We start from the raw sequence: 13,889 nt of genomic DNA on the forward strand, positions 1-13,889 counted from the left end.
ATTTGATAATTACATACATAGATACATAGATAAGCAGTTACAGGCTGTAGCTACAAGTTGTTCGTCTCCATATATGCATAGATTAACTGTTACAAATTAGATAATTACATACACAGATACATAGATAAGCAGTTACAGGCTGTAGCTACAAGTTGTTCGTCTGCATATGTGCATAGATTAACTGTTACAAATTGCAAGTTACTTATATGAATGAATTTACATATTTAAAGATTCTAGCGTAACACTTTTTCGTTACAAGTAAAAAGCAGACACAGTTCAATTGATTAATTAATTGCTACACTGCCTAGTAATGAATATTTTATCTTTTATAATTTGAGGTAAAAATGCCGTCTAAAATACTAAATATACCTGGAGAAGGGCTGAATGATTTGTTGTCCAACGCTGTAAATTTAGGTATTTAAGTTTTAAAATTCAGTTTTTTAATCTGAATAAATTGCCTCCAACCGTAATTTTATAATCCGTAATATCCCTGATGTCGTAAACATATGATATTTCAAACCAAGGTCATGAGGCAAGGAGACTTAATTGCAGTTGTCTAGACTCTGCGTACATATTGAAACCAGTTCTCTCTGGCCGGAATTTGTAAACAAGAATAGATGCATCAGTGTTTGTTTAGTATCCGAGGAGGTTAAAAGCATTAAATTTTGATAATTTTGATAATTCACATAATAGTTTTCTATTATCGTAATATTTCATTGATTTTTATGTGAAAGATGGATCCCATGTCATGCTTCAACATCCGTCTTGTGTTTGCATTACCGCTCAGCGACAGTACACTGCAGTACAAAATATGCGTACACATCTGAAATAATTTTCCTTGCATTAAAACCTTGTTTCCAACTATAAATACTACCATAGATTAGAAACTCAAAGTTTCCATTAAAAGGTTGAAAAGATGTAGGGTTCAGATACTTGGAGTTTGAAACGAGTAATATATCCCTTTGTATTTCATTTCAAAATGCATTTCCGTAGCTGTCGAATATCTATAATGTTAAATCTGAAAAATGATCAAAAAATCCAAGTATCTTTGTAACAAAACATTGCTATAAATATTTAAATAATGGGACATCAGGTCGCATATATAAAGGAATAAAAATTATTGTTTGGGACAACTACTTAGTTCCTTTGTAAATGGAGACATAATTAATTATAATTTGCTATTTCTTTCTTTTTCAAAATCAACCGATGATGCACAAACAAGAACATGAAAGAGGAAATTTTAAAAAATCATCTCATTATTCATTGAATTTTGTTAAAATTAAGATTATGAAAATAAATATGTTAACAAAATAATTAATTCTATAATTTGCAGATATAACATAGCTATCAATATTTAAATTATTATTTAGGAATAAAAAATCAGTGTTTGTGACAAGTACTTAGTTCCTTCGTTAATGGAGTCATAATTAATTATAATTTGCTATTTCTTTCTTTTGCAAAATCAACCGAACATAAACGATGATTCACAAACAAGAACATTATCATCTCATTATTTATTGAATTTTGTTGAAATTAAAATTATGAAAATAAATATGTTAACAAAATAATTAATTCTATAATTTGCAGAGGAGCAGATGGGACTACACCAGATTGGACTAGATACAGGAATAGAGAAGTCAATAGAAAATAATGCAAGCAAAAACGTGGTGGGNACCCCTCCCCTTTCTTGAAAATGGTACCAGAAACAGCTTTAAATATCAACCTTACCGACGGAAAATTACAAAATTAATATTTTTTTTAATAAACCTAACAAACCGAACTCAATTCGTTTTTTGTTTTTCAAAAAATCAAAACTAACAGTTGGACAGTTTTATCCCATCGTTTTGAACATTTGAACAAAATAAGTTTCGTCAGTTTTTAGTTATTTTTGAACAGTAGTCCCAACCCTTTTTAAATGCCTAGAGGCGTATTTAGGGGGAGGCTATGGGGCTCAGCCCCCCACCCCTGGATCAGTAAAATCTATGGTTTCTATTCTCAGGAGGTTTTTGGGCCAAAACGTGTGCTGAACCCCACCCCCCTTTACTTAAAAGAAAAAATGTAAGCCACCCTCGGCCCCTCCCCCTGGAAAAATTCTTGAGTACGCCCCTGACTATGCGGACCGACTTTCATCTCTTCTGACTATCTCTGGATTAAGGTCAGCGTCTAGGGTTGGGGGATATTCCGTTCTTTGATCGAGAAACTAAACTTCTTAACAATATTCTTCAAGAACATCAGGTATTGTACAAACTGCCTGGGAGAAATTTAAATTAAATATTCTCATGAATAGAGTGTTTATCTATCTATGTATAAAAAGTAGTAATTTTTACTTGTCAGGATGTTTGTATTTCCGATCCTAAATATCATGAACCCTTTAATCGATTTGCCTAAAGTTTTGATTTGGAAACTTAGAAGAACCACGGGAATGTTTCTAACTTGGTTTTGAGATTCTAATTGAATGGGTTCATTTTTTTATGGAAAAATAGCTAAAATCGTGATTTACAACTCAGCGCAGGTAAAGGGTGGGAGTAACTATGAGTAACCAGGGCAACACATGATGAATAATGATAAAAAATATGATCTCTCCATTTTTATAGTTAAAAATGTAACGACAATAATGATGATGATATTTTTAAGATGTTAATGATGATGATAATGATGATAATGACGATAATGATGATAATGATGATAATGATGATAATGATGATAATGATGATAATGATGATAATGATGATAATGATGATAATGACGATAATGATGATAATGATGATAATTATGATAATGACGATAATGATGATAATGATGATACTGATGATAAAGATGATAATAATGATAATGATCATAATGATCATAATGATCATAATGATCATAATGATGATAATGATGATAATGATGATAATGATGAGAATGATGATAATGACGATAATGATGATAAAGATGATAATTATGATAATAATGATAATGATGATAATGATGATAATGATGATAATTATGATAATGATGATAATGATGATAATGATGATAATTATGATAATGATGATAGTGATGATAATTATGATAATGATTATAACGATGATAATGATGATAATGATGATAAAGATGATAATGATGATAATGATGATAATGATGATAATGATGATAATGATGATAATGATATAATGATCATAATGATCATAATGATGATAATGATGAGAATGATGATAATGATGATAATGATGATAATGATGATAATGATGATAATGATGATAATGATGATAATGATTAGGTTGCACTGTTACGTCTTCAGCATGAAGTTGAAGCTGCCGATGAGGAAGCTGCAAGCTATGAGACCCATATTATATCAGTTAAAGAAGCTACTCATCGTAATACAGATATTCTTATGGTATGTTGACATTGTACATTTAAACTAATTACTGACCTCAAGTTTCAATTTTTAATTTCTAACTCTTTCATATAAATTTCATGTATAAAGTCCCTTTTACCTAAAATTAATTTTCAGGCGAAGCGCCACGAGGTTGAACAAGAGAAAGCTCTTCTTAAAACAGCTGAAATTTTGAGGGGAAGATACAGGTATACAGGGTGCTCCACTAAACATAGCGATATATAGAAGACCATGCATAAAGTTTAATAAGTCAATTAAGTAAAATGTCAATTTTTGACATTTCAAAATCATAATTAAAGGGAGAGACTGGCTTAACATGGTAGTTGAGCCGAGAGAGCAGTGTTGTAGAGAAATATTTCAGGATTCTTATGAGACGTATTTACGGTGTATAATTGTTCAGCAACCGCAAAAATGTTATCTTTAAAATCCTCTTTGCGCCCGCCACCGGTAGGTTGTGGCGCAGCCTGCCTTCTGGGCAAGTTGTGGCGCGGCATGCCAGTCCAGCAGGTTTTTGCGCGACAATCCAGGAGAATTTTAAAGATCGAATTTTTGCTCTTGCTGAACAACTTCTCTTCAATACTGCACTCTCAGCTCAACTACCATGTCTAACCAGTCTCTCCCTTAAAACTGCTTCTCCATTTTTTAAATATTGTACAAAGAAAAGTATAGGTCTTGTTATTTATAATTTAAATCATAACTATGAAGTTATGATCCTCTTTTTGATTGAAAATTATTCATTTTTGATATTTTATAATTTGATAGTTTTAACCCAAAAATAATTAACTCTTTTCACTTTTTTGCCTTTTAAGCAATGTCTCCATATAGGAATTGAGTCTTTGCCACACATGTTCTTATTCCTATATCTTTGTAACCTGATGGTGCAAACCTTTGATATTTCAAATTTAGATTATTTTATATAAAAGAATTCATGGTTTAAAATATCATTGGTATACGACATCCGGTCGCAATGGCATTACCTAAAGAAATCAAATTAATTCAAACAGCATTTTTTAGTTACAGAGTTTTTAGAGATTCACACTCAACATTATTGAGTTTTATTTATATTCCTTCCAGCAAATGTAGCAAAGAACTTTTTAATTTATAAAAATAGTTGATATCTTTTCTAAAATGAAATGTATTGTAGACGTGATATAAAACTGTGCTCTGAAACTGTTGAACGAATACAAGCTAACATTGAACGGCTTGAAACCAAGATGAAGGACTACAACGAAGCTATCAGGCATGCTATGCCCAGATAAACATTCATGAGATATCCCTAACATTCTCTTTTCAAATTCTAACAAAAATTTCGTAATTTTTAAATTGTGCCGATATTTTGAGTTTACGAAAAAAGGTTGTCTAAATATTAAAAAATTCCAAGAGTTAATAAAAAATTCAAATTGTGCATTTTTTCGGTAAACCTTTAATAAGACAAATAGCGTTAATCATGGAATCAAAAATTACTTTTTTAACTATTCCCTTTCTCTGTTAGAGAGTTTAGCCCATGCTTGGGGGATAAAATGCTTTATCTCAGGTTTGAAAATGTATTTTGCATATTCTTTTCATATCTTAACCAAAAACAACACTTTTCTTTAATTACCTAAATGTTAATTTGGCGATATTTCTTGTTTAATCCCAGATCTGTATGCTCAAAGAGACTGTAAGCGTCATTTCATGTAACCCTCCAGGAACAAACAGTAATGTCCGATTCACAACGGTAATTCCTTAAAAGGTTTGTCTGACCAAGAATGCCTCAGATATCAATGTTTTTAATTTAAAATGGTGGATTCTCTACAAAAGAGATTTTAGTGCATTTGGAGTGCAGGAAACAATATAGGAATCAGAATAATAAAATTTATAAAACGACAATATCTTTAACAATATTGATCAGATATAGGTCTCAAGCATACCGTTGTGAAATGGGTCGGCATTGACATGTTTTCAGGGAGATTCAAATGAAATTACGCTTACAGTCCTTTTATGCTTCAACAGTGACCGGCGTGCATAGCCCTAAGCCACTAAAAAGCAGGCATAACCCTGAGCCACTGTCCGGCATGCATAACCCAGGGCCACTGACCGATATGAATAACCCCGGGCCACTTACCAGCATGCATAGCCCTTGGCCACTGACCGACATGCAAAGGGCTGAGCAACTGACAGACATGCATAACCCAGGATCACTGACCGGCATGCATAGCCCTGGGCCACTGACCGGCATGCAAAACCCTGAGCCACTGATCGGCATGCATAGCCCTGGGTCACTAACCAGCATGCATAGCCCTAAGCCACTGACTGGCATGCACAACCCAGGGCCGCTGACTGGCATGCTTAGCCCTCGACCACTGACTGGCATGCAAAGCCCTGAGCCACTGACCGGCATGCATAGCCATGAGACACTGACCGGCATGCATGAAGTGAGGAGATGCTGAAGATGGAAAGTGGAGAAACCAATTTAGCGGAGTGGTTAACTAGTATTCATTCAAAAGACACAGGTACAGAATTATCTCATTAATTAATTAATTTCACAGAATTAAATATATTCTACAGCACGCTTTCTCAAAATGGCGAAACTTCGTTTGTAACCTAAAAAAATCATAAGCCGCCTTTGGTTACATAATGTTAATTACCCATGGGGTATGCAAATATAAAACCTGCATTTAATCGTGTTATTTACATTAATAGTTTCCTGGACCTGTAAAATTTTGCTAAATCATTTTATATTCAATTATTCGGATTCAACTAATATCTCATATTCAAAGAAGACGTATGTTTTCAAATAGAGAGGCATGTCTGATTGCCAACGGTTTATCTTGTCCCTTTAAACATTTCTTTCTTCGTCTATTGCATGTGTTTCTGTGGTTGAAATAAAATAATTAAAGGATATCTTTGTAAATCGGACACCGCACATCACAAACGGAGGGTCCATTGAAAGTACGTCTAAATTCCCTTTAAAAAGTCTTCGATCATCGTTTAACTCTTGTTATTTGTGAATACTCCTGTACAGTGTAAAGTGTACATAAACCCCTTAAAAATGTTTACAGATTATGATAAAATAATAAATAAAAATCTTCCTGAATCAATTATACTTTAATCAATTTTCTGAAGCTTAAACTTTCAGCTCTCATTTATCATTTCATAATATAGAAATTATTCTCTTTTCACACAAAAAAAAGAGTAAAGAATCCTTTAAATTGACGTAAAGGACTCTCTATTTCTTAACGGATAGGTACGATTCACAACAATCATCTAATAAACAATAAGGATGATATCGCCGTTTTTGAAGTGTTGTGAAGTGTTAATCTCCTTCTTTTTATCTGTTGCGTTGATCCTAAATTTTTAAAAAGAAACCACTGTTGAAAATAATCGATTTCAAGCTAAAAAATCAAGGATATCTCATTTATACTTGCTTAGATCAAGGTTATCCTTGTGAGTCGGACATACAACTCTTTTTTAATTTAGGTTTACTTAAAATTCCGTCTGCAGTCCCGTTCTGTAAGGAAAATCCTCTTTGAAAAACCTATTCATTGAAAAAAAGATTATACTCTTAACCCTATCCAGACTGGGCTATCTGTGTCTAATTTAGGCTGGGGGGAGTTGTTTTCCACCCCCCCCCCTTGTGAGTTAGCCCTTAGAGTTGAGATATGAAAGTGTGATTCATGCCCTTAGTCCAACTTTTCAAAGTTTGACAAATATTATCATATGAAACATCCCATTAAATCCATTTTCAAGGGCTTTTAAAATATATAAATTTTAGCCCTGTAGCTTAATTAATAAAAAAAAAATTTCTTCTAGATGTTGAGACAGTGACTAAATACTTTCATCTGGATGAGGTCAAGGTTAAGGATTTAAACTTGACCTTGGGAAAACTTGATCACAGGTTAGGTTAAGGTTAAGGTCAAGGTCAAGGTTAAGGTTAAGGTTAAGGTCAAGGTTTAATTACAGCTAGGATTCATGTTAAGGTCAAAATTAGGGTATTTTTTACAGTGAAGATCAATATCAGATTTAGGTTAAGTCGGGGTAATGGTGGTGAAGATTTGGCTATTTTTTACAGTAAAGGTAAAAATAAGATTAAGGTTAAGTCGGGGTAATGATGTTGAAGATTTGGCTATTTGTTAGAGTAAAGGTCAAGTATAAAACCAAGTCAAGGTTAAGACAAAGGTTAAAGTTAAGACCAAGTTACAAGTCAAGATAAGGGTATGCGTCATGGTAAAGGTACATAAATTTCACTAGAAGGGGAATGTGTATTTGGCGTACAGTCCCGTTTCGCCTTCTATTGTCTGAATGATTTATAATATGTATTTTTGTCCTCAGAGTTGAGATAAGAAAATTATACACAATTCAGAAGCCCAACTGTTGAAAGCAAGTTCATAAAAAAAATCCCTCCAATCTAATAGTTAGGGAGCAGTGATGCTTCAAAAGAATTAAAAAATTTTACAAAATTGTCAAGGTCTTTCAAAATGCACCAATATATGTAAATTTGAGTTGTTTTTAAGTTACGGAGAAATTTGTCCCAATTTTGGGTTGGGAGGATGGGGGGAAGAGAAGAGATAAATTTTGAATTTTTTTTTAAAGAAAATGTTAAAATCAAGAAAATAGTTTACTGTAGAATTAAAAAGTCTGATTCTGAACTTTTAAGGAAAGTTTGAAACTGAGTTTAGATTTCACAGCAAAATAAGGAAAGTTTAAAACTTTTACAAAACATTTCTCAATTCTTTAAACTTTTGGAATAAATGTGCAAAATTGCATTTTAAAATGAAAATATTTTTAAAGATAACCTTGTATTTTGTATTAAGTTTCTTTTTACTAATGTAAAGTTAGTCATGAAGTAAATTGCAATATGTTTTTACTGCATAACTTATTCTATATATAAATTTGGCTTGGGTTTTTTTTTGTTTGTTTGTATCCAATAAACGTCAAAACGATTGAACGGATCGGGCCCAAATTTTTGTGGGACATCACGTGACCACTGGGAAGGTTTATGAATGATAAAAATTTTAAAAAATGTGTTTTAAAGGTTTTTAATTTTTGTACAAAAATTTACATTCTTAAAAATCCGCGAATTTTTTTTTAAAAATCCGCAAAATTTTTTTCTTCTTTGTTTAAATGTAAACAAAAAGAACATGTTCACAATTCAAAAATGAGATGGGCGCAAAGCGTCCTTAAAGCCTAGAAAGAAGGGCGCGAAGCGCCTTGAATTTCTAGTATTATCAAAATTGTATTTTTTATGTGAATCGTTAATGGTCATCAAACTTGCATTTTTGTGGACGATTTTATTGTTTTTCACAGTGGTAGACGATTAAATCAATACAATAAAAACGACTTTTTATAAGTTTTGATTGTTAACACGCTTTTTTAAAATTACAAGTTTACAAGTAGGGTTGTTAATCGTTTTTAAAAATTATTGTTTTTCCTTTTGTTTTTATATTTTTCTTAAAACGATCGCTTCGTTTTTCGAGAAAAATTATCTTTTTAAAATTTCAAAAAAGATAAAACGATCGTTTTTGTAAACGATATTTTTATTTAAACGAAAAGCTATAGTTTTTGAGAAAAAAAATTTGGTTAATGAATCTGAGTTTTATAACAATAATTTCATTTTTTTCAGGAAGATAAAGTTATGAATGTTGTCTTAAATGTTTTTTTTTATCGAAACAAATAACCAGAATGTTTTCTGAGCTCAGATTTTCAGACAAAAAAATGTAAACTATAGTTAACGATCGATGCCAAAGGGTCGTCATAAACGGTCGTTTACAAAAACGATCGTTTTTAAAAAAAGTAGAAACGATCCATCCCTATATACACTATACAGGGTACCGGGTTTCTCATAAAGAAAAGCGCAAGCAGAGACGACTGTTCTGAATTTTACGAGCCAATTTCTTTCATTCAAGGTTTACACTTTTGGTATATACTTCTTCAAAACCAAATACCAAGTTTTAACTTCAGATCAAATTTGGCAAGTTTTAGGTCGTCCTTAAGTCGTATCTGGTGTGGGTATCACTATAAAAATCGAAAAGTTTTAAATTTGCATTTCATGTTTATTCGATATTATTATTTAAGATTGAGAGCAGCGAAAGAAGAATTAAAGAACGCCGCAACTAAAAGTAAAATGGCGCAAATAGCGTTGGATAAATGTGCAGAAGAATTCAGGTAAATATGAATTTATTCAAAGCAAATTATTTTTTTTATTTTTTATATTTCAATCATTATTTGTTACAGGCAAGTCTATGCTGCTCGGCAGGAGGTTGTCAAACAGTGGGAGGATGCGGTAGATCTACTCAGGAACGTTTCAAATGTCGTCTGCTTCGAAATTCAAAACATCGTCTTTTCTAGTGTCGTCTTGTATATTCAATAATTTTCCATTTTCAATTTTAGACTTGGGCAAAGCTTTTGATTTTTCAACTTACCTTTTAATTGATATTTTTAAGGTATAAAACCTTAGTAAGAAACCGAGGAGCAGAACTTCAAGAGCAAATCAATTTTCACAGGAACAGAATATTTTAAAAAAAATCTAAATATCTTTAAACATTTATTCTTGATTTAAAAACAGAATAAGCAGTGAAATAATAATTTTTGACAAATAAAAATTCATGTCTGAAGGAATGAAGTGGAGAATGTTAAGGAAATAAAGGATAATCTAAAAGTCCTCGGTAAGTATATTTTAAATCTGCATTAAAAAAAAGATAATTTTTTTAAAATCGTTTAACTTCGCTTTTATAAAAAAACTTCTTTGTCAAACATGGTTTAGAAAGAAAAAATCATTTTTTCCTTACTTGGCTTTTAAGGCGCTCAAGGTTTAATTCTGTTTCCTTTTATGCCGCCACTGTTTCTGTTAACATCGAAAAACTATACTTTCGCAGATTTCTCTGTGTTTAAAAAATTTGGTACTTAATGGGTTGGAAATTTTGACATTTTTTAGATATAAACAAACAAACACTAGCTCTGGCAAGCCAAAAATATGTATATTGTAAATTGTATATTGTACACTGATTCAATAAAAATTTAATTCTAGAACGGAAAGCATTAACCCTGAAAGAAGAACTACTGGAAGCTGAAGGAGAGAATAAAGCATATAAAAATGAATTAAACACAGAGAAATAATCTTTCAAACGAGTAAACAAATTGATCAGATTAGGTAATTTTGTAAACAAATTGATCAGATTAGGTAATATTGTAAACAAATTGATCAGATTAGGTAATATTGTAAACAAATTGATCAGATTAGGTAATATTGTAAACAAATTGATCAGACTAAGTAATATTGTAAACAAATTGATCAGATTAGGTAATATTGTAAACAAATTGATCAGATTAGGTAATATTGTAGACAAATTAATCAGATTAGGTAATATTGTGAACAAATTGATCAGATTAGGTAATATTGTGAACAAATTGATCAGATTAGGTAATATTGTAAACAAATTGATCAGATTAGGTAATATTGTAAACAAATTGATCAGATTAGGTAATATTGTAAACAAATTTATCAGATTAGGTAATATTGTAAACAAATTGATCAGATTAGGTAATATTGTTAGGAAATTGATCAGATTAGGTAATATTGTTTACAAATTGATCAGATTAGGTAATATTGTAAATAAATTGATCAGATTAGGTAATATTGTTAGGAAATTGATCAGATTAGGTAATATTGTAAACAAATTAATCAGATTAGGTAATTGTAATCAAATTGATCAGATTAGGTAATATTGTAAACATTTTGATCAGATTAGGTAATATTGTAAACAAATTGATCAGATTAGGTAATTGTAATCAAATTGATCAGATTAGGTTACAAATTGATCAGATCAAGTAATATTGTAAAAATATTGAACAGATTAAGTTACTAGGTAATCGTGTAAACAACTTGATCAAAGCATAAAAGATTATAAATAAATTGATTTTCGAAAGTATATATGTGGAATGGGTGCAAACATTAAGCGAATGTATTTTTTAAATATATATTTTTGTTTTAACATTGGCTGATATTTTGAGAAAGTAAAAAACTCTAGTTTTCTAATCCTTATATCTTTGCAACCTTACAGCGTAGACTTTGATTTATCAAAGTCTGAATTAAGCCAGATCTAACAGCCTAATTTATGATATGAATTTCTTGTTTAGATAAAAGCTTATAAAATCAGAGCTTGTTGCAACTGTTCCTTTAACCAAAATTAACTATTTATATGTTTGCTTAAACTACATTTTAGGATAAAGATTTCTACATTGAAGAATGAACGGCACTGGAACGAAAAGAAAATAATGAATCTCCAAACTGAATGTACAGGTGGAAAACAACTATTTTGGTTTTTAATACAGTGAGAATCTTAAATATAATTGCTACTTTTATAATAGCCACTTCTTTAATATAATTGCTACTTTTATACTAGCAACTTCTTTAATATAATTGCTACTTTTATACTTGCAACTTCTTTAATATAATAGCTACTTTTATACTAGCCACTTCTTTAATATGATTGCTACTTTAATACTAGCCACTTCTTTAATATAATAGCTACTTTTATACAAGCCACTTCTTTAATATAATTGCTACTTTAATGCTAGCCACTTCTTTAATATAATTGCTACTTTTATACTAGAGCCACTTCTTTAATAAAATTGTTACTTTTATACTAGCAACTTCTTTAATATAATTGTTACTTTTATACTAGTCACTTCTTTAAAATAATTGTTACTTTTATACTAGTCACTTCTTTAATATAATTGTTACTTTTATACTAGTCACTTCTTTAATATAATTGCTACTTTGATTATTAGATGATAAGTAGCTAATATTGTATCATTAGTAGTCATCCTAAATATAATTGCTACTTTTATTATTAGATTTAAGTGGGCGAGCATGTATTACAAGTAGCTTAGTGTTGACTGCTGAACAACGAATTCAGCAGATGGATGGTATACTCTCAGCACACTGTGCGGCTTACAATAATCTAGGAACAACTATTTACATCAAATTATTTTTTTAAATTTCGATAAATATAATTTGACAGACTTCATTTTAACAGATAATAAGGATTGTTCTGTCTTCATGAACCAAAACCAAAAATTGTTTAAAACAATAATGAAGTAAATTTTGAAACAAAAAATGCCAATGCTGCTGAAATGTAAATAATGTTTTTGTACTAGTAATTGATCTTGAAAAGTCACAGACTAAACGATTAAAAGAGGAAGGATCGCTCAGAGATCTCGTCAAAGAACTGGAGATCGTTGGTGAGGAGATCAAGCTGATCAAGGTTGAGCAGAAGAAGCTGAAGAGGAACATCAAGGACCTCATGGAGAAGGCGGAGAAGAAGGAAGATGTTTTCTACGTCAATCAATTTGAATTAGGTGGGAGAATTATTTAATTTTAAAAAAATCGCTCAAACATTTCCTTGATAAAAATTCTATTTTGAAAACCAGGTAAAGGGATTGCATAAAATTAGAAGATTTGAGTACGTTATAGTAAAATAAAGACAGATTAGTCAAACGAAAAGAGTTAATAGTATGTAAACAAAGTAATTAATAATTAACTAACACTTCTTACACATCCTTCTTAACTTTCTCCATCTTGAAATGTCTAATATCATTTCATTTAAAAATACAAAAGTTCTTCATTTCAGTAAAATTGCGAAGTAAGAACGAGCGGTTGAAGGGGAAGATGTCGGATGAGGAGAGGAAGGTGTTGAAGGACGAGCTCCAGATGCTCAACGGCAAGCTGGAGAACCTTGTCAAAGCAAAGAAGAATTTAGACTCATTAATCTACAAACTAGATGTAAGTTATGAAAAACAAAATATTTATCTTTACTTTGGTCGTCTTCAAACTTCTAAACTTGGTCGTCTTTAAACTTCTAAACTTGGTCGTCATTGATCTTCAAACTTGGGCGTCTTTAAACTTCTAAACTTGGTCGTCTTTAAACTTCTAAACATGGTGGTCTTTAAACTTCTCAACTTGGTCTTCTTTAACTTCTAAACTTGGTCGTCTTTAAACTTCTCACCTTGGTCGTCTTTAAACTTCTAAACTTGGTCGTCTTTAAACTTCTAAACTTGGTCATCTTTAAACTTCTAAACTTGGTCGTCATTAAACTTCTAAACTTGGTCGTCTTTAAACTTCTCTACTTGGTCGTCTTTAAACTTCTAAACTTGGTCGTCTTTAAACTTCAAAACTTGGTCTTCTTTAAACTTCTCAACTTGGTCGTCATTGAACTTCTAAACTTGGTCATCTTTAAACTTTAAACTTGGTCGTTTTTAAACTTCTAAACTTGGTCGTCTTTAAACTTCTTAACATGGTCTTCTTTAAACTTCTCAACTTGGTCGTCATTGAACTTCTAAACTTGGTCGTCTTTAGACTTCTAAGCTTGGTCGTCATTAAACTTCTCAACTTGGTTGTCTTTAAACTTCTAAACTTGGTCGTCTTTAAACTTCTAAACTTGGTCGACTTTAAACTTCTAAACTTGGTCGTCTTTAAACTTCTAAACTTGGTCGTCTTTAAACTTCTAAACTTGGTCGTCTTTAAACTTCT

General features: G+C 31.2%; 3 protein-coding genes and 1 long non-coding RNA gene across 4 annotated transcripts in view; all 4 read left to right on the forward strand.

The window, feature by feature from the left end:
* Positions 1–344: 344 nt before the first annotated feature.
* On the forward strand, positions 345–4,638 carry LOC111700299 (uncharacterized). Its single transcript, XM_023471170.1, has 5 exons — positions 345–414; positions 2,156–2,235; positions 3,263–3,379; positions 3,497–3,567; positions 4,524–4,638. The coding sequence occupies exons 1-5, from the start codon at positions 345–347 to the stop codon at positions 4,636–4,638; spliced, it is 453 nt and encodes a 150-aa protein (XP_023326938.1).
* A 1,163-nt stretch (positions 4,639–5,801) lies between these two features.
* LOC111700300 (coiled-coil domain-containing protein 39-like) lies at positions 5,802–9,728 on the forward strand. Its single transcript, XM_023471171.1, has 4 exons — positions 5,802–5,871; positions 7,172–7,256; positions 9,434–9,523; positions 9,593–9,728. Exons 1-4 carry the CDS (start codon positions 5,802–5,804, stop codon positions 9,726–9,728), a joined length of 381 nt encoding a protein of 126 aa, XP_023326939.1.
* Positions 9,729–9,971: 243 nt separating this feature from the next.
* On the forward strand, positions 9,972–12,319 carry LOC111700262 (uncharacterized). The gene is made up of 4 exons (XR_002764950.1): positions 9,972–10,023; positions 10,386–10,508; positions 11,581–11,657; positions 12,215–12,319. It is a non-coding gene; the product is annotated as an uncharacterized LOC111700262 (long non-coding RNA).
* Positions 12,320–12,519: 200 nt separating this feature from the next.
* LOC111700301 (coiled-coil domain-containing protein 39) overlaps positions 12,520–13,889 on the forward strand; it is a 16,071-nt gene continuing 14,701 nt past the window's right edge. Inside the window, exons 1-2 of the mRNA XM_023471173.1 lie at positions 12,520–12,718; positions 12,991–13,142. Coding sequence (XP_023326941.1) covers positions 12,664–12,718; positions 12,991–13,142 — 207 coding nt within the window. The 5' untranslated portion in view covers positions 12,520–12,663. The remainder of the gene's footprint in view (positions 12,719–12,990; positions 13,143–13,889) is intronic.

This window comes from Eurytemora carolleeae, unplaced genomic scaffold, assembly GCF_000591075.1.
Source record: "Eurytemora carolleeae unplaced genomic scaffold, Eaff_2.0 scaffold266, whole genome shotgun sequence".
NCBI lineage: Eukaryota > Metazoa > Arthropoda > Copepoda > Calanoida > Temoridae > Eurytemora > Eurytemora carolleeae.

What these genes read in the sequence shown, in the direction of transcription:
- LOC111700299 (XM_023471170.1), top strand. Translation starts at nt 345, where the DNA reads ATGCCGTCTAAAATACTAAATATACCTGGAGAAGGGCTGAATGATTTG. An exon ending in GTCCAACGCTGTAAATTTAG is followed by an intron (nt 415 to 2,155) that starts GTATTTAAGTTT and finishes CTCTGGATTAAG; the next exon opens with GTCAGCGTCTAGGGTTGGGG. An exon ending in GTAATACAGATATTCTTATG is followed by an intron (nt 3,380 to 3,496) that starts GTATGTTGACAT and finishes ATTAATTTTCAG; the next exon opens with GCGAAGCGCCACGAGGTTGA.
- LOC111700300 (XM_023471171.1), top strand. Translation starts at nt 5,802, where the DNA reads ATGCTGAAGATGGAAAGTGGAGAAACCAATTTAGCGGAGTGGTTAACT. An exon ending in TATTCATTCAAAAGACACAG is followed by an intron (nt 5,872 to 7,171) that starts GTACAGAATTAT and finishes AATTTCTTCTAG; the next exon opens with ATGTTGAGACAGTGACTAAA. An exon ending in TTGGGAAAACTTGATCACAG is followed by an intron (nt 7,257 to 9,433) that starts GTTAGGTTAAGG and finishes TTATTATTTAAG; the next exon opens with ATTGAGAGCAGCGAAAGAAG.